The sequence below is a fragment of the Myotis myotis genome, unplaced genomic scaffold, assembly GCF_014108235.1.
Source record: "Myotis myotis isolate mMyoMyo1 unplaced genomic scaffold, mMyoMyo1.p scaffold_m19_p_19, whole genome shotgun sequence".
NCBI classification, from domain to species: Eukaryota; Metazoa; Chordata; class Mammalia; order Chiroptera; family Vespertilionidae; genus Myotis; species Myotis myotis.
The window spans coordinates 11,661,097-11,687,008 of record NW_023416323.1 but is presented as its reverse complement, the minus strand read 5'-3'; the positions used below and the strand labels follow the sequence as shown (position 1 = coordinate 11,687,008).

The 25,912-nt window shown below is 44.7% G+C and overlaps 1 protein-coding gene and 1 pseudogene across 1 annotated transcript in view; both read right to left on the bottom strand.

The window, feature by feature from the left end:
• Positions 1-11,213: 11,213 nt before the first annotated feature.
• Positions 11,214-25,912, bottom strand: part of ZNF599 (zinc finger protein 599) — a 45,925-nt gene continuing 31,226 nt past the window's right edge. The window contains 7 exon segments of the mRNA XM_036346795.1: positions 11,214-11,248; positions 11,251-11,334; positions 11,337-11,560; positions 11,562-11,633; positions 11,635-12,046; positions 12,049-12,124; positions 23,678-23,865. Of these exon segments, the coding sequence (XP_036202688.1) occupies positions 11,214-11,248; positions 11,251-11,334; positions 11,337-11,560; positions 11,562-11,633; positions 11,635-12,046; positions 12,049-12,124; positions 23,678-23,865 (1,091 nt within the window).
• LOC118674486 lies at positions 22,904-24,167 on the bottom strand (annotated as a pseudogene).

Below are 25,912 nucleotides of genomic sequence, written 5' to 3'. Positions count from 1 at the left end.
TAGACACTTGTCTGTCCAAATTCTTGGAGAAGATGCTGTTGCCCACCTCTGTTGCCAAGCACCACGGAATTTGGTCCTTCCAATCAGGAAGGTCGGAAACCTCTGATGTCATTATTCATTCCAACCTGGCAAGCAGCTTGAAGGATCCAAACCCATGGACTGCCATGTGTGCACTGCTCCTGGGAATCGGGGGTCAACCATACCTCCTGCCACTGACCCAACAGCCTCTGTCCAGCCTCCAACACTCTCCTCTATGGCAGCATCATTCTTTACCCCTCCCCAGGAGATGCTGTGTTCTCTCCATTCTGAACTTGAAATAGGCTGGACTCTCTCCTTTCCCATTCCTATTTCAGAACTGATGAGAGAGGGAGGTCACAAGGACATTTAGGGGAAGGAGAAATGCTCAGACCTTACAAGAATGAGATACGTGTGTAAAAAAAGATCCCATGTACAATGAATTGTCGAATGATAAAGTTACTTTAAAACACTCCATTTGCCAAAGCCGGATGATTATAGACACAATGTTCAGAATTCTGTTCGGGGGGACACATCTAGCCGCAGGCATGTTTTAGTCTAAGAGACTCTGTGAGAAACTAAAATCCTAGGAAACTACATATGCTCACGCACTCAGATATGTCTACAATTTCAGGGAGTCCATGGATCACCCAAAGTCTGCCCCTCAATTCCAATTAAACTCTAGTCTACATATCAAAAGTTTCACTCTTAAAAAAAAATTCACTCTTGACCCAGAAATTTCACTACCACTCATGTATCCTATGAAAAAATATCCCATACACAGAAAGACTACATGGAAAGATCTCTAATTCATGACAGAACATGAGGTTCTCTGTGAAGGTGGGGAGTACAGGTGCAGAAAAGAGACTAACCACTCGGTGTCCTGCAGGATCAGGGATGATTCCTCTGAAGGGCCTGCCTACCTCATGTGTCTGCTAGTCACCTGGGCACTGGATCTTCCCCCCCGCACCCCTGCCGTCCTCCCTCCCTCAATCCCTCCCTCCCCCCTCCTTTCCTTCCTCCCTCCCGCTCTTCCTTCCCTTTTTATTGTGGTAAAATAACATCAAATTTACCATTTTAATTAAGGTTAAATTAAGGGGCATTGAGCACATATTGGAAGGTTGTACATATCACTCAGTGTTTTTTGTAGCATTTTTCAAATCTATGTATTTGAAAGCCCCAAGTATAGTTTTCAAGAGAGACATGCTCAGGAAATACTATTATGTTTTCTCTGTTTTTATTTTCTTCTTCCTCTATCCTTCTCTCTGTCTTCGTATTTAGAAGCAGCATCAGCGTCATAGCTACCACTTATTGAACATTTGCCATGTCCCAGGCACTGACCTATTTCTTAAATGGATCATCCTACTTAATACTGACAATAACCCTAGGAGGTGAGCATAGTTCTGATTCTCACTTATTTTTTTTAAGTAAGGGTTTTTTAAAGATAAAATATATTGCCCTGACCGGTTTGGCTCAGTGGATAGAGCGTCGGCCTACAGACTGAAGGGTCCCAGGTTTGATTCCGATCAAGGGCATGTACCTTGGTTGTGGGGGGTGTGCAGGAGGCAGCTGATCGATGTTTCTCTCTCATCGATGTTTCTAACTCTCTATCCCTCTCCCTTCCTCTCTGTAAAAAATCAATAATATATATTAAAAAAATAATAAAATATATTTTTATATCAGAGAGGAAGGGAGAAGGTGAGAGAGAGAGAGAAAAACATCAATGATAAGAGAATCATTGATTGGCTGCCCCCTGCACGCCCCTACTGGGGATCAAGCCCGCAACCTGGGCATGTGCCCTTGACCAGAATTAAACCTGGGACCCTTCAGTCCGCAGGCCTATGCTCGATCCACTGAGCCCAAACGGCTAGGGCTCTCACTTTTTTCAGATGAAGACATTGAGGCCCGGAGGCATTAAGTAATTTACCCAAGAAGCTATTTAGAACTTGGCAGAGGTGAGGTTCTAGCCCAGGAAGTCTGCCACCAGAGTCCTCACTTAACCACTAAATTTCACACCTTTTATGACTGTTCAAAAATAGTAATTCCACGCAGAGAACAATAGATAAACTTGGAGATAAAAAACTAGTCAGGCCCTAGCTGGTTTGGCTCAGTGGATAGAGCATCAGCCTGTGGACTGAAGGGTCCTGGGTTCAATTCCAGTCAAGGGCACCTGCCTGGGTTGTGGGCTCAATCCCCTCCGGCAGGGGGCATGCAGGAGACAGCCAGTCAATGATTCTCTCTCACCATTGTTGTTTCTCTCTCTCCCTCTCCCTTCCTCTCTGAAATCAATAAAAATATATTTAAAAAAAGACTAGTCAGTAATCTCTCCAATTTCTTTCAGCATCTTAAAAAACACTGTGTTAATAAAACTAGAGTGTGATCAAAGAAAAGCCTGATACATGTTTTTTGTTGTTGTTACACTATTCAGTTGCTTACACATAATTCATATGTAAAATGATAGTAATGAAAGTTGGTCTTGAAATATTGTATGTACCCTGGGTGGGTGTCTTGGTTGGAGTGTTGTGCCATACATCAAAAGGTTGTGGGTTCAATTCCCTAGTAGGGCAAATATCTAGGTTGTGAGTTATAGGAGGCAACTGATCAATGTTTCTCTCATTGATGTTCCTCTCTTCCCCTTCTTCTCCCTCTAAAAAATCAATAAAACATGTCTTCAGGTGAGGATTATTTTAAAAAAGGAAATATTACGTGTAGCTCAAATTAGGAGCTTGGCATTAAATCTCTTTTTGGACCACAAATAATTTAGCCAAATTAGAGTCTAGAGTAATTTATCATAAGGTGGGCTTTTAACCCTACTATCTGGATGTACTCAGCGGTTTGCTATGAAAGCTCATAAACTGTGGAAGCACCTCTTGTTAAGCTATGCTACCAGGGAAAACATATGAATTTAGTTTTCCCTCAACATTATTATTTTTAAAAATATATATTTTATTGATTTTTTTACAGAGAGGAAGGGAGAGGGATAGAAAGAAACATCGATGAGAGAGAAACATCGATCAGCTGCCTCCTGCAATCCCCTATTGAGGATGTGCCCGCAACCAAGGTACATGCCCCTGACTGGAATCGAACCTGGGACCCTTCAATCTGGAGGCCAACGCTCTATCCACTGAGCCAAACCGGTTAGGGCCCCCTCAACATTATTCCACCGTTCAATAAAGGGAAAATACATGGAAAACTCTTGTTTAGTATTCATTTATACTCATTTATTTTCATCAGTGACTTCTCAGAGAAAGTTGGTTCAGTTCATTTTTTCACGTTTAGTCTCTGATGTAGTGTGGGACTGTATGTCTCCACAATGAACAGAGATGTTTTTCAAATAGAAAAAAAATTGTTTTGTACTTTTTGGAAAATATAAACAAAAACATGGTGTCTACTGAATAGGGCTTTCTAACGGAGTGTAGATTTTTTCATTTCCAACATGTATCTCTGTCTATCTCCTGATATTAGGATAGCCCACTACCAGATTTCTAGCTGTCCTATTGGGCAATTTATTGGCTCCTAAATAGGAATGGTGAAATCGCTGCATTATAATGACATGCTGTTACAAGCAATGAGCATCTATTTCCTAAGCAGATGTTTTCTGAGGATCTGCCCACTTCACACAAATGAATTTGCACTTTTAGTGGATATGGTTGGTACCATTGTAATGAAAAGATACCCAATTCTTTGGTTGACGTTAACTATTGCACATTCATCTATTTATATTGTAGTAAGATAAAGTTGGCTTGTCCAAATCTTGCTTTCCATTTCAGTTGGGCTAGGTCTCTTTTAAAACTCTATGATTCTTTTATGTCAATACGTATGTAGTTCAGTGGGTTTCTCAGCGAACTTGAGACAAAATGGTGGCAGTTCACTCCCAACAGATCTTCCTTGTAGTGAAGAGATTCCTAGGTGATCCCCCAAACATAAATCAGAGTTCTTAACTTGAGATCCATGGAACAGAGACCAAGGGATGGACCTGAGTCCCATCAACCTTCAAATGTATGCAAAATGCTGTATGTGTAGACATTTTTTCACAAATATCATCACATTAACAAAAGGGCTTAAGATCTAGAAAGGTTAAGAACAAATAAATTTAATTAATTCTTTTAAATAATGGGATCTGGGAGTGATACATGATTTTGGGCCTATTTACCACATATTAGCTTACTTGGTCATGTCATTCAACTGCCCACCTCATGATATAACAGAAAATGAATAAGATTTACTTAAAGCCCAAAGGGAAATGGATCCTGTGCTGATTAATGTTTATTCTGGGATTTGGGAGTCTCAGATGAGAAACCCAGTCATGTTAAGTTTGGTTATTTTCCTCATTTGTAGCCAGTATTCAATTACTTAAATTCAACATGTGGATTTTTAGGTATCTCATTGTCTTTTTCCTTCTTTTGACTTCATTTGGTATATTTTCTACCACTAAACAAGGGGGAAAATGGAATAGGAGGTCCTGAAACTCAAAAGCAGCATAAAGTCACATGTTTGTGATGCTTATTGAGCAAAGGTTAAGATCAGTGTTTAAATTTTTTATGTCTTAGGAGTTCTTGATCCTCAAAAACTAGGTTATTTTGGTGTTCTTTTGTACTAAACAGCAAGTATCCAATTATGCTTGACTTCAGAGGTTCTCAGACTCATCCTCCACCCTACAGAGACTCACAAAGATGGCCGCCAATACCCAAGAGTTATACACAGGTTTATTCCTGAGTCTTGTGGCAACCCATCTCACAAAATACTTTGAGCCTGCTTCCAGTTAACCTGGCTGCTGAATTATGAATCATTGTCCTCATTGTGGGTCCATCTAACCTCCTGGCTTGATGTTCCTCAAGAGACCTCTTGCTTTTATAGATTCAAATGCTTTGGGGAAAAACCCTGACTAATCAACTCTATCTCCAGGACCTTGTAGCTTGGTGCAATCTCTCAGGAACCTCTCTTGCCCCTTGAATTCCTATCAAGTCAGCAACTACTGTAAGCAGCCCTTGATCACAGACATTAAGTCATGATGAGCAGCCAGGGCTGAGAACAGTAAGGCTACTGCTATTGATTATTGAATCAACAATACTTGACTGTTTAGTCAAGGGTGTTGACACATGGTAACAAGAGGAGCTACCATAAAATTCTGAGGTCAGTAATCAAGGGCAGTACAAAAATTAACTGGAAGACACTGAATAAGAACTTGAAAATACCAGGGTAATCTCTTCAACTAACCCATACACAGCATATAAAATGATTCCAAGTATTTTTTTACCCCAAATCTTTTAATAGTTCTTGAACTGTTGACCCTATAGAGGTATAGATTGAGATGGGGGAGGGAACAGTTCTAAAAGCTTGTCATCCACATTCATGCCAACCCTCAGTGTCTTAGGCTCTGTTCCCCAAAGCAGATACTCATAGAAACAAAATAGCCGAAACCGGTTTGGCTCAGTGGATAGAGCGTCGGCCTGCGGACTGAAAGGTCCCAGGTTCGATTCCGGTCAAGGGCATGTACCTGGGTTGCGGGCATATCCCCGGTAGGAGATGTGCAGGAGGCAGCTGATCGATGTTTCTCTCTCATCGATGTTTCTAACTCTCTATCTCTCTCCCTTCCTCTCTGTAAAAAATCAATAAAATATATTTAAAAAAAAAAAGAAAAAAAAAAAAAGAAACAAAATAGAAGGGTGGTTAGTAGTTGGGGAAATGGGGAGATATTGATCAAAGGTACAAACTTTTATTCTAAGATGAACAAGACTGGACATCTCTTGTGCAGCACGATGACTATAGTTAACAAATACTATATTGACACTTGAAGGTTGCTCAGAGTGTAGAACCCAAGTGTTCTCACCACACATAAAAAAGGTAACTATGAGGTCCTAGATGTAGTATTTAACCTGACTTTGGTAATCATTTCACAATTATATTAAACTAGGGGACCAGTGCACAAATTCGTGCACCTTGAGAGTAACTGTGGGCTGAGAGGCTGTGGTGGGCACAGGGGCGGGTCTTGGCCCATCTTCCATGCCCCCGCCCGGCCCCTCCTGCTGCGGCCCCCGGTCTCCTGTCTGCCAGCAGCCCTGCTCCTGCTGCTGCCGCTCGCACCCACTGATGGTGCTGAGCGATTGGGGTTGGTGCCAACAGTGGGTGTGAGTGGGGCAGGCATTGTCAGTGGGTGTAAGTGGCAGCTGCTGCCCCAATTGCCCCTCAGGAGCAGGGAGAGGTGGAGAAGCCCTCAAGGGCGATCAGGGCCGACAGCTGCCACTTACACCCACTGATGGTGCCAAGCAATCGGGAGTGGTGCCGAATGATCAGGACTGGCCCTGGGCGCTGGCAGCGGGTGCGAGTTCTAGGTGGGACTGCAGCATACGGGAGTAACGAATTTTTAGTAATCACCAGAGGCTTGCCCTGATGACAGCAACTGGTTCCCCACCTTGGTCTGACGCCCCTGCTCACCTGCTCCACCATCCCACCGTGGCCAACACCTGCCATGTTCCGTGCTCTGCCACCTGCTGCCAACGCCCACCATGTTCCATGCATGCTCCCTGTTGGTCAGTGCATGTCATAGCTACCGATTGTTTGGTTGTTCCACTGTTCAGTCTATTTACATATTAGCCTTTTATTATATAGGATAATCATATTGTATGTCTTAAAGATATATATTTTAATTTGTCAATTATACCTCGATGAAACGGGGGGAAATATGGGGAGGGAGGTGCATTAGGACAGAGGATTTATGAATAGTGGCTATAGCTTTAAAATTGAGTATACTGAGGAGAAGTGAAGGGCAACCTTTATCAAATGTTCAGGCAACATTCCTATCTCTCTCCTTGGCTGCCTGAAAAGTGTACTTGAAGTGGCCAAGGAGCAAACTTCCATGTGACTCCCAACAATCACAGCTGACTCTCTGCCTTCATCTTTCTCATCTGTGCACTTCACCTTTGCATTTCCTCGCTTTGAAACAAACTCCATTGAGAGCCGTGTGCAATTTTAGAGATGGTAACACATCCATTTGGATGCCTGGGATGGACTCATCCTTGTATGTTTGTTTTTCCCCTCCAACGTGCTGTTCCATGGCAGAAACACAGCCGGCCCTGGAGTTCAGCTGCATAGATATTCCCAGCTTTAGAAAAAGGCACAGATTGCACTGAAGTGTTTGCTTTGCTGTTTGTTGACCAGTTTCTCTCACTGACCTTGGGTAGCTCTAAACCACCCACAGCTCAGCTACCCTGTCCCTGACAGAGATGTGGTCCATGGTGCTGGGATAGCATCATAGAGACTTAGGGGTAAAAGATTTAAGTTGACCTTGATTTTGAATATTTCTCCTTTATCCTTGAATGACAACTATTATTTGTTTTCTGAAAAATGAACATCCATTCACCTTTGCTTATTGGACCTTCTTCATCTCAGAATTCTGGAAGAGGCATGGTATTATCTTCCCAAGTTACTGATTTTTATAGCACCCAAGACTCAAACTGCAAAATTCATTTGGGATGTCTGAGCAGCTCAGACTGAAAAATGTTTTTTATTGCCAGCATATAGACAGAATGTGAATTTTTCATCATTTTTTAAAATGAAAATTTAGAGAATAACTCAAATGCTCCTGCAGTCAGTTTAAGTCTTTAGGTGTGGTAGATAATAAAAAGAAGAGAAAATAACAACACTGGGAATTCATATTATCAGATCATCATGGGCTTGGATCCTGATTCTACTACATGCATCTCTCCCTCACTTTTCCCACATGAACAATGCTGGATGTAATGTATGGTTTATAGAGTCACCATGTGGAATAGGGGACACCATATACATGACATAGCTGACCCAGGATATGGCTCATGGTAGACACTTAATATTTGTTGGATTCTCCCTGCTCTTACTCTCCAGAGTACATAGCAAATGCTAAAACTATATAATGGAACACAATTCCCTGGATTAGGTATCCAATAAAGGAATAAAGACTATGAATTGATAACCCGTTAGTGCAGTTTAGGGTTAAAACTGTGTATCTAAATTGTAACATATATTAGGAAATTTAGAAAAAATAATCTAAAGTTTTCAAAGAATGTGCACCGGCTCCTCAGCTTTGTTTTTCCCACCTTCCCTAACTCCATATTTCCATTTCAGGTGTAAGCAGAGTTACTCATGGTTACTTAATTAGAAGACATCCACCGTTGGTGCTCTCACCTTATCCATCTTGCATTATCCAGAGGCTTAAAGGAAAACCATCAACATAAAACTCCAAGCATCAATAAGGTTCCCAAGACTTTATCACAGAAGAGTGTGAACTTGCCTTTCATTTTTATGGGGAGCCTCTATCTTCACTCCCAGCCACCACTCCCATGCATTCTTCTCCCTGTTAGGACCCCGTATGGCAAACCTTGGTGGGGAGACAGGTTGTAAAACCTGAGAGGAAGGGGGCCATGTACAGAAGAGAGAAATGATCAGATAATTAAGTTGATTGGTAACCCCTAAGACCAAAGTAACTGTAAATTTGTGTATTTTCTGGCCTTTCTGCTCATTTGATGAGTAAATCCTACAGCTGTCCAAATCTAGTCCTTGGCTTATCTTAGCTATGCAGAGTAGCATAGCTGGTTCAAGCTGTGCACAGAGAAACAGATGCATGTGGCCAAAATCTGGCAGAATGCCAGAGGAGTGTTTGGGCAGTATACCAAAATATAGTTCAGGGGCCTGCACGGATATGGGACCAGATAGCTGGAGACTGCAATCAGAAATGCCCAAATATGAGTATGACAAGTGGGAATGCTATTCCATGAGTGAGAGTCAAAGTAAAAAAGACTTCATAAAAATACAATTTAGGGACTGAGTGTGAGAGTGTGAGAGTCTGATTTGGAACTTTTCTCATAGCCCAGTGATTTCTAAAGGAGCTTTTGTTGGAGGAAGTCTTGGGAGAGTATAAAGGCATGACCTTGCCAGTATGACGTGGATGTGCTATACTGTATCAGATAGAAGTGGGGATGTGTGCAGGAAGTACCGATCTCCTACTTACAAGCCCTGAGATGCCAATAAGACAACGGTCTCTGCATGCATTTCTATTTTGACCACCCTTTCTACCAGTTGGTGGAAACTTAAGTCCATTCATTGCCTCCATAATCCCCTAGGTTGTTGTCTGATTTCTATTAAGCTTACATACTGCCATGGCACGTGACTGGTGGGAGGCACTGGGGCATCCACTGAGATGTTATATACCCATCTGGACTTTAGTCTTCTTCTCCTTCGAGCTGAAGAGTGATTCAAGTCTTTCAGGTCTCTCTTCAATGTTCAGTTCCTTCCTAAAGCATGTGGGGATCATTCTTTTGCTCCCTTGCTGAACTGGGCTTTGAAATGCAGCTCAGAGAGATGAGATGCCATTGTCCCCTTTACCATGTCTGTTGTATTTCTCTTTCTTTTGACCCAGAGAATTTTTATCTGGACAATAGGTGGAAATACCCTGGATCATAATCCATTCTTCCCTATCATTTGATGCCCAGTTGTATACTCAGATTTCTTTTTTGGTTTTAATCCTCTCCTGAGGATATTTTCCCAGTGAGAGACACATACACTGGTTGCCTCCTGCACGGGAATTGAACCTGCAACCCTTTGGTCCGAGGACCAATACTCTAACCACCAATCAACACCGGCCAGAGGTACTCAGATTTCTTTTTTTTTTTTTTTAAATATATTTTATTGATTTTTTACAGAGAGGAAGGGAGAGGGATAGAGAGTTAGAAACATCGATGAGAGAGAAACATCGATCAGCTGCCTCCTGCACATCTCCTACTGGGCATGTGCCCGCAACCCAGGTACAGGCCCTTGACCGGAATCGAACCTGGGACCTTTCAGTCCGCAGGCCGACGCTCTATCCACTGAGCCAAACCGGTCAGGGCTATTTTATTTAATTAATTTAATTATTAATTAATTAATTTTATTATTTTATTTTATTTTGGAGCACTTGTTAATCTGTTATGATTTATAAGCTATACAGCAGTAGATCCTCTTCCCCAGCTTTCAACCCCATGAGATATTTTATTACAGGTCTCATGTTGGTGTCCTAAAATAATGAAAAATATCACACAGTACAGCTAAGAACAAAATGTATCAACCTAGAGTCTATAATTACATATTCCCTAATTACAGTATTTCCTTCAAAGCAACACACAGAAGGAAAAAGTGTTTGAAATCAGCAAGACTGAGGCTCTCTAAAACACACATTTTAAACGTGACAGTTCATGTGCAAGAATCATTTTTTAGTTGGTTTCGCTTCACATTACTACCTTTATTTACTTATTTTTTTGAAGATCCAAAGTTTAAATTACTGACCGAATGAAAATTTCTGGCCCACCTGCTCAGGGCTGCTATAACCGGCTCATAGTCACCTTTCTGCTTTAACAGAGGATTTATAAAACAGAAAACTCATCTACAAACAGAGCAAAGAAAACGTGGATGGGAAATCATAGCGGAAAGTTAACTGTACAAGGTTCAAATGCTGGCTCACGGCTGGAATCACGATCTCCCACATGGGTGTCCGTCTAGCGGGCAGCAGTCTGGGTGCCCTTTTTGTCAACATTTACACACTACAGTCTGTGGTAACTTAACTTGCAAGTGATCAAAATGCTGGGTTTTCTTACACTGCACTTCTTTTCAACCTCTTAATTAATGGAAAAGATTAAAATGTAAAAATAGTTATTTACAAGCTGACCATACCAGAAACTTTGCCAAGAAAGAGGCAAAGCCTTCAGGACAAAAACTGACTGCCGCATGCCATGTTATTGGTGTGCAAAGGGAGTCAGGCAAAAAGCAAAAGCAAAAACCAGTTTAAAAGTCTAAGTCCTTCCCAAGTCTGCATTTACGATTAAAAACTTTCCTGGGAAGAAGACCACAGAACTCTGGGCAAGCGGTGGCTGCTCTGGAGTGGTTCACCGCAGCCAGAGGAGGGTCCAATGTCTGTTTCCATCTAAGAAACCAGTTAGGCATCAACCCCGCCCTCAGCACTTCCGGGTGAACCCGCAGGGACTCAGAACATTTCATGATTTGCCGACGCAAGTTCTAGTTAAATCGTATTTTCCTAACATCATCCTTGAAGTTTTAGTTCTCGGTATGTTTGGTAAAACGGTGTAAAGTGGTGCTTTCCCCAAAGCCAAAAGAAGAAAAAGGGGAGAAAAATGAAGATGCAGGCCGTTTAAACAGCCCTGAGCAGTCCTGCTAAAGACAAGGCCCTGCCATCACCGGTCCATCCTGCTGAGGATCATCTCGGGGTGAGGTCTCCGTTGGGGGCGTCTGTGGCAGCGGGCTGGGCCTCCTCTTCCTGCCCCTCCACGGGCTCTGCCTCTGGCTCTTTTTTACTTCAACTACAATGTTCTCAATTGCACCTGTATTCTGATCCTCAACCTGGATGAGAGCTGGCTGGGTCTGTTTGGGGTGGGGTGGGGTGGGGTGGGGGGTAGGTCCTCTCAGCTTCTTGGCAGGTGGTGGGGCTGGGGTCACAGGCTCAGGTTCAATTCCCACGGCAGACTCCTCTTCATCCTCGGTGTCATCCAGGTCTGGCTCAGCATGTTCGCTGTCGGAGGGTCTTTGTTTCGCCTCCATTTTCCCCTTCTACACCATCTGGACCAGCACAATTATCAGCATGTCTTGCTAGGGTATGTTTTCCCACACTTAGAACAGACAGAGGCCGCAGGGACAAAGTTGGGGTCGAGATAGCGTTTGAAGTGCACGTCGAGGAGTTGTTTCTGGCGGAAAGTCTTGTCGCAGTGGCTGCAGGCGGAAGGCTGCATGATCGTGTGCCTCTCCTGTCTGCAGGCGGAATCACACGGAAAGCGCTTCTCATTCTTGTGTGACTTGTGATGCTGAGTGAGGGCTGAGCGCGCATGAAGCACAGCCTCGCAGTATGGGCATTCCTCGCCTTGCTCAGTGTGGGAACGCTGCTTTCGCAAGTGGACACCCAATCGCAAGTGGACCCCAATCACGTTCTCTGCTCTGGCACTGTCACGGCGGGAACGGTGAGATGTGGCCACATTTTCTGTGCGCTTCTGTAGAGTGTGCATCTTCATGGTACACTTTGGGTAAATCGCGCACGACAAATACAACACTCATAAGGTTTTCCCCTTGAACGGGTTCTCATGTGCCTTTTCAACTCCAGCGGGAAGTTTTAGATCCACAGAGACAAAGGCTTGCATTATGACAGGAAAGCACAACTGAGGAGCACAGCGTATAGGTAATAAGGTGAAATTTGCCAGCTTTGATATACTCTACTATAGCCCAGCAAAGACTGATGAGATGTGGACCTAGCAAACATCTTGAGGGTGAATTCCAAGGCAACTAGAGGTAGGAGAAAAAATAGTTGTCTTTTTAAAAAAATTTTTCAGCTGATATATCATTTTTTAAAAATGATTTTTGTTGATTTCAGAGAGGAAGGAAGAGGGAGAGAGAGAAACATCATTGATAAGAGAGAATCATTGATCAGCTGCCTCCTGCACACCTCCCCACCCGGGATCGAGCCCACAACTCGGGCGTGTGACCTTGACCAGAATCAAACCTGGGATCTTTCAGTCCCCAGGCCAACGCTCTATCTACCGAGCCAAACCAGCCAGGGCAGAAGTAGCTGTCTTTGAGAGAGCAAGACCAATAAAGTTTTTAGTCCAAATGATAAGTAACATCTAGTTTCAAGTATATTCTTTTGGATTTGAGAACATGTTTTTAAACAAAAAACTTAAATTGCCTTTATTGACAACAGACATTGCCAGATTTATCCACACAACCCATGTTCCAAATGCCATGTAAAAGGGAAAGAATTAGCCAGATTGTTAAGTAACCTGTTATTATAATTGCTTTTATTTGTTTAATCTTTTTGAAATAATGGCCTCATATTTTTTCCCAAAAGAGAAAGAACAATTGACATTTTTTAGTTGTTTTGCAGGGCAAAGAAAATAGGGTGTTTGTTGGTTGAGGTTGCAAGATCATTCTCTTTAGCAGTTTGGGCAGCAGATCAGCAGGGAGAGGTCTGGTAGCTGGGAAGGGCAGCGTGAGAAAAGTGGAGGATTTTCAGGTCAAGGGTAGGGGCCAGGGGCCCAGTTGGAGTGGATGAGTGGGAGTTAACACTTAAATATAAGGAAGGGGTGGGGAGGGAGGTAAGAGATCAACCGAAGGACTTGTATGCATGCATATAAGCATAAACAATGGACACAAGAGACTGGGGGTGGGGTGGGGTGAGGGCATGTGCCAGGGGGTAGGGGCGGCCAGGGGAAGGTCAATGGGAGAAAAAAAAAAAGGAGACATATGTAGTGCTATCTGTAATACTTTAACAATAAAATAAAATTTTAAAAAATAAATATAAGGAAGAAACAGGAGAGCAACACCATCTAGGTAAAAATGACATCATATCTTGATTTTGGTGCTAAGGATCCCTGGAAGATGGGCCCACTGACCTCTTATCTTGGAGACCCCTCCTTGTGGGCCTAAGGGTAACCCTCAAGTTAAAGGCTTTATGTTTTGTTAGAAGAGAAAGGATACTCTTTGTTTCTTGTAAAGGGTGAAAGTGTTAGAGGATAGCAGAGGGGCTCATCTTCCATCGGTTGCTCATTGGAGTGGGGTTCTTGGAGTACCGCTAGAATAAGCATTTCCAGAGGCTCCCATGGGAGGATGAGAGGTGGTAGAAAGGTTTACTTCCATGGAATTACACCCCTGGATTTCAAGAGTTCCATTTCCCTTAGTCAAGCCATAGAAAGAGTGTAGCTGGGGCTTCAGTAGAGCCCCAGATTGTATCCAGAGTTCCTTTCCATGTTGGAGCCAGGTCCAGCCCAGCATCAGGCTAGCTTAGCTTGTGTTTCTCCACTGAAGTCCATTAGTTCATTGTGTGTGGAGATCTGCATGACTGTGGGCCACACAGGCGAACATACGAGAACCAAGAGCCAAGAGCCACGTGAGCAACAAGAGAGCCCAGAGAGACCTTCTTTGTTTAGGGAATTATGCATTCCCAAATCTTCACTTCCTTGCAGTGACCACATCCATTCTGGCCAATGATCTCTGTCCCCAGATGTGATGGACAGAACCTTCCCTAGTCACCCCAACTTCCCTTTGTTGAATCCCTGGAGTGTGAAGTTGCAGCTTGTTGGTGAAGCTGCCCAAATGACATGCCTACAATGTCTACCCTTCCCCCTTTTCTCCATTTCTATCATTAATAACTAGCTAATTACAATGGTATCAAAAGGAATAATTAATCTCAAGATTTTACCCCTCCAAAGCCATAATGAAGTATTTTGTGTGTGGAGAAAAACTGTCAAAGAGTAATTATATGCAACTTGGTCTACAGCAATGATTTTTGGGGAATTTAATAAACCCTATTTAGGTTCTTCCAAACTTAACACATGTATTCAGCTTTATCTTGGGTCATTTTATTTAATTAATTAATTTATTTTTAAATATTTTTATTGATTTTTTTTTTTTTTTTTTTATAGAGAGGAAGGGAGAGGGATAGAGAGTTAGAAACATCAATGAGAGAGAAACATCGATCAGCTGCCTCCTGCACACCCCCTACTGGGGATGTGCCCACAACCAAGGTACATGCCCTTGACCGGAATTGAACCTGGGACCCTTCAGTCCGCAGGCCGATGCTCTATCCACTGAGCCAAACTGGTTAGGGCTATCTTGGGTCATTTTATACATACATACATACATATCTATCTATCTAATCCTCACCCTAATTATTGCATACATACTTAGTGAGAAGAGAGGAGAAACATCAATGTGAGAGAGAAACATAGACCAGTTGTCTTCCGTATGTGCCTGGATTGGGGACTGAACCTGCCCAGGTATGTGCCCTGACTGGGAATAGAACCAGCAACCTTTTGGTGCACAGGATGACACTCAACCAATTGAGCCACTCTGGTTGGACTATCTTGGGTCATTTTAAAATTGTGTTCTTTTTCTCTTAAAATGACCAAAGAGAATTGCTTATTATCCAGGATCAACCTGTTAACTGGAGACAGCATATTCCCTAATTACAGTATCTATTTTTGTGTTTGTGCGTTAATCCTTACCTGAGGATATATTTGCATTGATTTTTAGAGAGAGTGAAAAGGAGGGAGAGAGAGAAACATTCATGTGAGAGAGACACATCGATTGGTTGCCTCCCGCACTCACCCTGCCGGGGGTTGGGGACTGAGGCTGCAATCCTTCAATGCATGGGCTGATGCTCTAACCACTGAGATCAGGCCAGGGCTACAGTATCTCTTGAATGCACATCTCACTGACCTCTACTGGGGAGGAAAGGAAAGAATGTAGTAAAAAGTTCCAGAGTTTTACTCTGGTCTTCAGCTGACTAGCTCATTGACTTTGGACAATCCTGGGACCTTTTTGCATATGTTTCCTCATTTTGCAAAATAAAGTGAGATGGGGTAGTTCCATAAACTCCTTCTTTCTCTCTGCTGTTCTGATTTTTTAGAACTGCTGAATTATTGCCTACATGAAATGAGTTACTTTCTTCTTCTTTGAAGTAATGGAGCTCATTTTGTATAATTTCCATCTCCCTGTATTTCTGTTAAGCAAAATCTAACAGCCTTTGATATCTCTTTGTCTACTTTCTAGGGAATTTCAGATATAATCTCATTTGGTTATGTGGAGACCTAGCAAAACATTGTCACTGAATGCCTTATGCTTTCCCACAATGCTATCAGAGCAGAATTCTTACAGCAGATGCACAAAAGATAATGCAAGAGGGATTGAGAAGAATGGGAGTAAGAAGAGCTTATGGACACAAACTGAAAGGGCAGTAAATAGGAGCATGAGAAAAGCCACCACAAAGAAAGTTCTTTCTCCATCCTTGAGGTTATGAAAATGTTGATTTCATTTGTAAGATGATGTTGGAAAGGTGACAAGGGAAAGGCTTCTAGTACTCAGTGAGCACCTACCAAGGGCCAGGCACTGCCATTTGTCCCCGTTTTGGCTGTGCCATCGACTTTGTAGATGAGAATATTGGGGCACAGGACTCACCCAGGAAGTGAGTGGCATAACTGAGGTTTTAAGCCAGAAATCTAAGCCAGAGGGTAAATAAAAATTAAATAATCACAAATAAGGCTTCAACTACCCCCTGATCTGTCCCCTCTCCTATTCTTAGATGTCAACAGCCTTACCATTTCACTATGCGACGTACTTTAGACATCTTCCCATGTTCATAGGTGTGCAAATATGTCGTTCATTTTAATTCTGTATCAGTTTCATGGTTTGGATCTATCATAAGTTACTTCATTTAACCTTTTCCTTATTGTTTTCACTATTAAAAATGATCCTAGGGTGAGCATTCTTTACCTGTTCCCATGTAAAATAGTAAAATAGTTTTTCTAGGTAGATTTGAAAAAGTAACATATATGTATGTTGTGTACATACATGTATATGCATATGATATGACATCTGTGTATGTATATGCATATATGTGTTTTTAAGATCCTGCCAAATTCCCCTTACAAAGGGATTGTACTGAATCACCTGTCCCTCTGCATTGTATGAAAGTACCTGTTTCCTCATGCTATCACCAACACTTGGTATTATCGCACTTTAAACATTTGCCAAGCTATTGTTACATTATTTTTTTCAAGTGCATTTCTCTGATCATGACTGAGTTTAGCACCTCTTGAATTATTTTCCTCTAGAAAGGGTTTTCAATAAATAACAGGAGAGCAACTGAGGCCTGTTCTGTGCTGCGCAGGAAGCCAGTGAGTTTCTTTGTGAAGAGGATGCTGCGGGGTCATTTGACTTGGAGGTCCAGGGCAGGCAGCTGGCAGGAGTGGTAAGATCACACTCTCATTAGGAATTTGCCTGGGGGCCACAAAGGAGGCTGAGCAGGTCCTTTAAGCATGTAAGTGATGGCACTCAAATCTAACAGAATATTAACCCTGAAATCAGGTCTGAATTTCCAGGCATAGTATCTATCTTTGGATTTGGTTTAATGTTTTTACCCTTGATTTATGTGTGTGCCTTCCTTAGCATCCCCTATCACAAGCAGCATGAATGTATTAAACTTTGTTAAATGTATTAAGTGGTTCTCAACCTGTGGGTCGCGACCATAGGAAAACACATATAGCATATCAGATATTTACATTACGATTCATAACAGTAGCAAAATTACAGTTATGAGGTAGCAACAAAAATAATTTATGGTTGGGGGGGGGGTCACCACAACATGAGGAACTGTATTAAAGGGTCGCGGCATTAGGAAGGTTGAGAACCACTGTAAGTGATGGAATTTAGCAAATATGTTATGGTTACCATCTTTGTTGCTAAGAGGGAATGTGGAAATCTGACAAATATTATAGCTTTCATTTTCAAGACCCATTTTCGAAGCAGTTTCACTAACAAGTCTCCTGATTTACCATGCCATTAACAGAAACAAGTCTTTCTGGACAGCAGCAAAGAAGCGGATTAGCACAATTTACAGCTTTCTCAAGATACAGAGAGGGAACCTACTTATACTATACAGTATGTACACTATAATAGTTTGATACCTTTTTCAAAATAGCAAAGAAACATTCCTGTGACAGAGTAATACATAGACTTGCTTTTAAGGCACCTCAGCTCATTTTCCATCAGCTCATCTTTTAAAGACAGCATCCCTCAAGGACGAAGCCCCAGGTCTCAGCAGGTCTCCTGTTTGCCGACGGTGATTAGGAATTACTTAGTTGCCGACATCGTCATTGATTGAAAGAGGAAACCTTTTCCACTTCAAGCTGAGGACATGGTGCTTAGATTTTCTCATTTAAATAAAATTTTATCCAGAGACAACCCTTTGAACGTGTAACCTAGCCACGCACATTGTTCAACGAAAGAGCAACCGCAGTAAGCAGAGATACCGAGGACTTAGGACACAGCTCATTAGGATAAACCTGTTCTTTCTCTTTGCCAAAGTCAGGGCGGAAACAAATGTCTGCCAAACAGAAGGAGTAATGAGAGGAGCCTGTCAGTAAGGAAGACATTCTGCTTTGGGGAAAACATTGGAAAGTTTCTTCTAGTCCATGGAAACTCTATGTTCTCTATAATCCTTGTATTCAGAGGATCTCAATGTGATTGGGTGCCGGGAGCTGGTCCATGCTTGCTGTTTCAAGAGACCTGGCATATATGGCATACTGTTCTTAATATGTTTGCTCACCTTCTTGGCACTATGTGTTTTAACCAAGGTCTCTGACAAAGGTTGTTTCCCCAGGTAGGGATTTTCCCCTGAAGTTAGGGAGGGAATAAAACCTCTTAACTAAGTGCCAGGTGGGTAATTAATCACTTTAACTATGAACAATCATGCTTAAGCTACATAATCTTTACTCCCTGGAACGGAGATAAGAAACGCCCTAACCTTTGTAATAGAGATTGATAGGATTGAATCAACTGGTATAAATACAGATGTAACAAGATGGAAAGTGACAGAACTTAGAACACAGAACTAAGAAGACAGAACCTACACAGAACTAGAGACAGAAGAACTTCGCTGGAGAGAACATGGCAAAAGATCCTGGACTGAACCTGACTACAGAAATGGGCAAGAGAACCTGACTAGAACCTGGTGACTGAACCTGGCTGGAGAACCTGGACAGAACCTGGCTGGAGAACCTAGCAAGGGAACATGGCTACAGAACCTGGCTGGAGAACCTGGAGAACCTAGCAAGAGAACATGGACACAGAACCTGGCTGGAGATCCTAAGCAGAACTTCGCTGGAGATCCAGACCAGAACTTGGCTGGAGATCCTGGCTAGAGATCCTGGCTAGGCTGCTGATCAACTGAACGCTGTCTCCGTGTCCTTCCTTCTTCGCCGACTCCGTCCACACCTTTGGGGACCCCTGGACCTGCTGGGGTTGGACCCCGGCAATTGGGGGCCCATTACAAAGTTCCACTGTGCTTGGTAAGAGAGATGCCCACTGTGACAAGGGTGCCTTTCTATGGCGGTGTAAATTGCATGGCCATCCAGGCTGTGGCATTAGCCTATGAATGAGAGTAAGGAGGAACAGCTACAGAGATAGGTGGAAATCCAGGTGAGGTTGTGGGAGACAAGGGGGAGGACTTCAATAAGAAGAGAGGAGACAAGTAGACCGGAGGTTGAAAAGAGGACTGAAAGTTCTTCATTGATCTAGTGAGAACAAAGGGAGCTGTTGGTAGAGTGATAGTAGCAAAAGCCATTTGGGAGGAGAGGAAATGGTGGCAGAAGTTAGAGACATTTTTTTTTTTTTTTTTTTTTGACCTAACGGGGTCACTTGTTTTTAGCAAGACTTGAGGCTGATTCCTCCTGGGCCTATATTGATTTCAGACATTTGGCTACCTGTAAGTAGCTGACCTCGATTGGTAAGAAAGGCCCAACTCTTAAGAGCCTGTGGGGAAAGAAACAAAATGCTATTCGTTTTAGAGACATTTTTTAAAAAATATTTGTTATTTATTTCAGAGAGGAAGGGAGAGGGAGAGAGAGAAACATCAATGATGAGCAAGAGTCATTGATGGGCTGCCTCCTGCATGCCCCGCACTGGGAATTGAGCCCATAACCTGAGTATGTACGTTGGCCTGGAATTGAGCTGTGAACTTCTGGTTCATGGGTTGATGCTCAACCACTGAGCCATGCCGGCAGGCTCTATTGTTCTTAATGTAGTAGATTGTGTTGATTGATTTTGTATGTTAAACCAATCTTGCATTCCCAGGATAAACAGCATCTTGTCATAATGTATCACCCTTTTCATGTGTTGATGGGTTTGATTTACTAATATTTTGTTAAGAATTTTTGTGAATATGTTTATGAAGAGTATTGGTCTATAGTTTTCTTGTAATAATTTTGCCTAGATTTATTATGAGGATGATACTGGCTTCAAGAGATCAGTTGGGAAATTTCTTTGTTCTCCATTTTCTTAAAGCATTAATATAAGGTTGCTATTATTTCTTTTTTGAGTGTTTGATATAATTCACCAGTAAAGCTCTATAAGGCTGGAGCTTTCTATATGTGAAGTTTTAACTAGAAGCTTTTTTCTTAACAGATATAGGACTATTCAGATATTCTCTTTTGCCTTTCAGTTTTGTAATTCGCATCTTTAAGCAAGTTGTCCATTTCATCTAAGCCATCAAATGTATTGGCATTTGTTCATAGCATCTAGTTATTATTATTTTTATTGTAGAATAATAGACATCATTTTATTTCTGATTGGTAATTGGTGTCTCATTTTTTTTTTTTTTAATGAAGTTGGGAGCTTGTCTCAGTTCCGATGCCTCTGTACTAGCACCCAGAATTTCCTTTCATCTCTCTATCGCTTCCTGACTCCCTGATCTCAATCAAATTCAGCAGTGTAGACTTGTGTCTGAAATCCCCCATTGATTCCCATGTGCTGGAGTTGGGGCACACCACAAAAGCACCTTGTCAGGGCAGTTTGAGAATTCAGCAGTGCAAGGTCCCTAGAGAAATAAATGGCAAGAGAGTGCCACCCTACTCCACTGGGGTACCCTGCTGTCTGTGAAGGATGGATGATACTTCTGAAGAGTCAACTGGTGTATCCCACTCCTTCCTCATGCTGCCTTCACTGAGCCTCTTTTACTAGCCTGCCTTTCCTTCCCGATCAGGCAGATGGATACAGGTTACTATGTTCGTTTGGGTTCTGACCAGAGGACACCCAGACAGAAGGACTTGGGGGCAGGCAGTTTATCTGGGAAGTGATCTCAGGGTGCTCAAGAGGACGTGAAATAGGAAAGTGAGAAAAGGCCACGGGGGTGGGCAACTGGGGCTCAAGCTCACTAGGCACCTTCTCAGAGACACTGTGGAACTCACCTCGGAGCTGACCCAGCAGAAGTCAGGGAGGCTGGGGTAGTGTTAGAGGGTCGCCCTGTGACAGTAACTCCCCCAGACTTCAGAGTGAGCTTAACAACATTCAACAAGCTCCCAGGGACTGGAGAAAGCCACCAAGCAGTAAAGAGAAATGCACGTGTTTGAGGAGACAGACGTCTGCAAGTACAGGCTTGTCTACCACAGCTTCAAGTGAAGTCAGGTGGAGCTGGGCCTAGGAGGAGATGGGCAGGACTTCTATGATCTCAGAGGCAAATTCATGTTAGAATCAGAGATAAAAAAACCCCACAGTTTTTGACATTTACCATTTAAGCATCTAAGGTTTGGATGCCAGACAGTAAAAGGTTTGGAAAGGCATCTGATGCTAATCTCTCCCTCACCCCCACCTCCAGATTAGATAGAGATTCTACGGGTCGGAGGAAGGCAGCGGGAGGGGAGGGAGCACGTGGACAATATTGAGATGTCTCTGTACACAGCATTCCCTAGGGAGTTCTGTGGGAGTTAAGTAACGGCCAAGAAACTGATTGTGTCCCAGTGAGGATAAATTGCCCATCACTCATCGCCTCCTCCTCTTTGGACGGGTTTCCACGACACCCATATACTCTCCACAGGCAAGAGGGCGTCTTTCTCTAAGACATTGTAAGACCCACCCAACTCATGTGGGTGCCGCTCTTTTAGAAGGCCTGGAACTTTAAATCTGTAGAATGGGAGCGTGGTGGGATACGTGTCCCGGGTCACATGGGAGGGTGATGAGAAGGGTCTCTGCCCCATAACCTGCACATGCCCCCCATCTCCTCAGCTCTCAGAGGCAGTTATCCCTTTCAGAAGAAGTCCCACCCCCTGACCCAGAGCGGTGGGCACAGACCAAGAGCCAGGTCTTACTCCTGCAGCCCTCAGAGCACAAGGAGGGAAACGGCTGCTCTGGATCACCTCTGGGGGCCTCTTCTGAGCCTCTCCACCATGAGGCTCTTAGCGACTCCTCCTGGGAGAGCCCGGTGGTGTGAGCTCTCAGTCGGATGGAGCAGGAAGAGAGGCGATGCTGGTCAGGCCAAAACGACGGGTGGCATGGGCCTGAGAGGCCTCGGGCCATGGTCATGGAGCAGAGCCGCAGGAGGCGTCTGACGCTCCAGGACCCTGGACCCCACTCTGAGCATTAGACCCAACCTGTAGGGTATTTACTTGAAGGCAGCAGAATCTGCAACTGGGGGGCTGGCATGCGGGTAAACTGAGGCACAAGAAGTGACCAGGTTCAGCACTGGTACCTTGACCCTTTGCTCTTTCTCTCCTCACAGGAGCCGCTTCTCACCCACCGAAGAGGCCCTGGAGAGGGGAGGTACAACCATTTTATAGGTTGGAACCAGAGGCCCAGGGAGGGACTGCGATATGTGTACAGCCACGAGGTGAGCTCCCCGAGCCTGTCTCCCCCGCAGAGGACGGGCAGGAGTGGGTGCAGCACATTCCGCTGCCCAGGAGCTCTGTGGTCTTTGGCAGACACATTACATCTCTGAGCCCCAGCTTCCTCACTTGTAAGACTATGATGATTACTCCCATCTCTGAGGGCTGCTGAGAGGCTAAAATCTGGTAGATAGTGCATGACAGATAGTGGATCCTGGTCCACAGACGTGAGAAGCTGTTCTAGTTATCACCCCCCTCTCCCCATACATTGAATTCAGTGGAGGAACGACATCTGACAGCACTCAAATCCAGCTGCAGTTGCAAGTCACACGAGTGGTTCCCACTGTGCTGCCCGCTCCCCAAAGCCCAGTCTCCAAGGAGCAAGCACTCTCGCTTGAATTCCAAAGCTTTTATTGCTGGAATCCTTTAGTCAGACACTTGGACATGGCGGTTGCAGAGACTCCTTAATGATCAGGCAAGCAGCTTCCTTGGGGCTCCTGGCAAGGATGGCTCCATTAACATAAAGGACTTGAGAATATTTTATTCTGCAAAGAGAAAGTCAGGAAACCTGGTGACCTCAGGGGTAGAAGACACCAAGCTGCATGGGACACGCCCTGGGCCCTCTGAGGAGGGCCTGCAGGCCTGTTTGAAGGGTGACCCCTGGATCTGAGCAGGTAAAAGTGGGTTCCTCTCTATCTCCTGCCCCACAAGAGAATCCCAGGATGTGCCTGGAAGCTTCCGCCGATGGAACAGAGAGAGGAGGAAGGGTCACCGTGGTGAGATGGAGGGCCGTCTTGGGTAGAGCAGGAAGAGGCTGCTGAGGAGGACCTGGTGGGTCCAAGTGCACCTGGGAGTCTTCAGGAATGAGGAGCCCAGTCTCCTTTGTCCTCCTGTCCTGTGGACACTTGCAGCTAAAGTAGTGGCGTTTCCATCATCATTTGGGGCAACCTGAAGTTGGGAGGTTGGAAGGGGGCTTTTGGAAGGTGCCTCCTCTCCTGGCATTTGAGGTGCAGAATGGCCCTCTGGGGTCCAGAGAACAAGGCAAATGAGGGCTTTAGTGGGAATGGAGTCGGGGACTTGAGGAGTTAAGGTGAAGGATGCAGTGCTAATGGTTTGAAGACCCAGGCTGGTGAGCTGGAGAGGCTGAGTCAGGGCCTGACACCGAGGCCAGGGGGTGTCATGCAGTCAGGAGGGCCTGGAGGGTGTTAGGCTGTGGCCCGGCAGATGCGAGCGGTCAGGGCCAGCCCAAGGGCTCAAGGGCTAGACTGAGCCTTCCCAGCTGGCCCTTCCCTACACCTTTGGTGCCCGCCCATCCTCTCCACCTCCTCATTCAGGGAGCTCTTTTTCCTCCTTGATTCTCAGGGAAGGGCTATATGGAGAGGAGAGACCTGAGCAGACCCCAGACAGGCCTCACACACACACACACACACACACACACACTCACACACACACACACACACACACACTCACACACACACACACACACACACAGCCAGACCCACCAGCACGGTGACGGCATGCTCCTTATCCTCTTCTGTCAATTTCTGATCAATGCAGTCCTTCAGTTTCCTGGAATTGGCCAATATTAAAGAGTTGTTTTGGTATTTTTCCACTTGTGCAACATATTCTTCTGGGGTTCCCGTCAGAAATATGATAACATCTTTTTTCATGGCTGGGCAAATGTCACAATCTGAAACATAAAGCAAGCTGACACTCTCCTGAAAGACACTCATGAAAACACACTCTTCCCCTACCCCTCCCCCCCCCCCCCCACATGCTTAGGACTGCCCGGGAGGCCTTAAAACCCCGGAGAATTCATGTCCCCAGGAACACACTTCCGCTGGAGATCAGGAGCGAGGCAGCCCAGAGCAGCGCGAGGGCACCGGTCCCCATCATGGTGCAGTTGGCAGGTGCTCCCTACCTACCCTGGAGCCCTTTTATACTTGCTGTTGGCCCCACAAAGCGGGGCGGGGATGGAAGGGGCCTGTATCTGATGCCTCCTTTACCAGGAGGTTCTGCCAACGCCATTCCCAGGCCATAGCTTGGAATTCCCTGGGGCTGTGGAGGTGGGAAGTGTATACTTTGGCGAAATCCTAAGTCACCGAGTCAACAAAGGGCACTGGCTCAGCCTCCTTTTCCCCACTCCAGGCCTGTCTGAGGTCAGCTGACACTAAAAACTTAAGAACTGAAATTTCTTAGGTTGACTAGGAAAAGGGGCAAAAAGGTCCCCAAATCAGGCCTCCCGAGGGATGCCCAGTGTCAGCCTGTCACAACTGCCCATGTCCTTGACAGCAGTCTGGTCCTCACTAAGGATTTCTCAGGAAGCTCAGTGCTTAGCTGGCTTCACAGCTAGTACCGGCCAAGGGAAGGCCAGAGCACAGGCCCCTGGTCAGGCTTTCTGGTGACTGCTGCCTCCCCTGCTCTCGTCACAATGTCCTTGACATGCTCAGTGGCCCCCCTTGGGCCAGTCCCCTGAATCTGTTTCTGAGCCCTGAATCCTCCCCTACATGCTGGCCCAGAAGTCCTAGTTGTCTGTAGACCAAGTCTGCCACCTGCTTACTTTGATAGCACCTCAATCTGACAGAAATTTCATTTCCCCTCCAAGCTGCTTCTTTTGAGTTTCTCTGTATCGCTCACATATCATTTCTCTAGTCTAGAGCTACAACCCAAGGAAAAGCCACGCCCGCTGTGGCCCACAACCCCTGTGCGATTTGTACACTTGCCCCCTCTTCCCTGCCCTGCTGTCTCTCTAAATGTATCTCTATGCTTCTCTCCTCCCTCACCGCCCCCATTCTGCTTCTGGGCCTTATCAAGTGTCCTGCAGAGGCCCTTTGCAGGGGCCGCCCTCGCTGCCTGCAAAGCTTTCTCCAAGTGCAGCACGATTCATGGCCCAATTACTCAGGTCGCTGCAACTGTCACCTTATCAGAGAGACTCTCCCACACTCTTGGCCCCTTCTATAAAAGGGGACCCTCTACCATAGCACTCTGTTCTCCCCGACTTATCTTCCTCCATAGCACTTCTTGTCATTATGGCTTGTCCTCCACTCCCCCTTAGATGTCTGATGAGCACCAAGAATGTGAGGGCGTTGCTGCGTGTGCTGCCACATCTGTAAGACTGGGACCTGAGCTGACACACAGTAGGTGCTTCACCAATGTTTATTAGATGAATGGAAGGGATATCTCATGTCTCTGGAATCTATATCAATAGGAACACTTCACTTATATTTGCTATATATGTGCTTATGAACATTGCCTGGGATTAATTAAATAAGATAAAGGTTTGAAATGTTTTGATAAGTCAGAATTAAGGAGCTTTTTGCTGGAATAAGCTTTGCTGAAGCCCAGAGTTAAAGACAGGACATGTTTCTGACCCCAGTCAGAACCCTATGCCAAACAGGATTCATATCCGGTAACTGCTCTTGGCAAAGAGGCACCAAGTACTGAGCTCCAGCTGTGGATTGGCTCCCACAGAGCCTTTCCTTGCCATGGCTACCGATGCCCAGGGCCTGTCCCTCTGAAGATCACCCCATGAGGGCTCAGGTCACTGATGTTCTTCGGAGGCTCCTGGGCACCTGTTAGCTGAGAAAGTAAACACGGCATGCCCTCGGCTCTTTCTCTACCCAGAGCAGTTTCCGCGTGGTGGGACACCTGGGCGAGAGCCACATGTCCGGTCCTGCACAGGGAGTTCCTGCAGTCCTCCCCACAGCTCTGCGAGCTGATGTCGTCCAGCCCCAGGG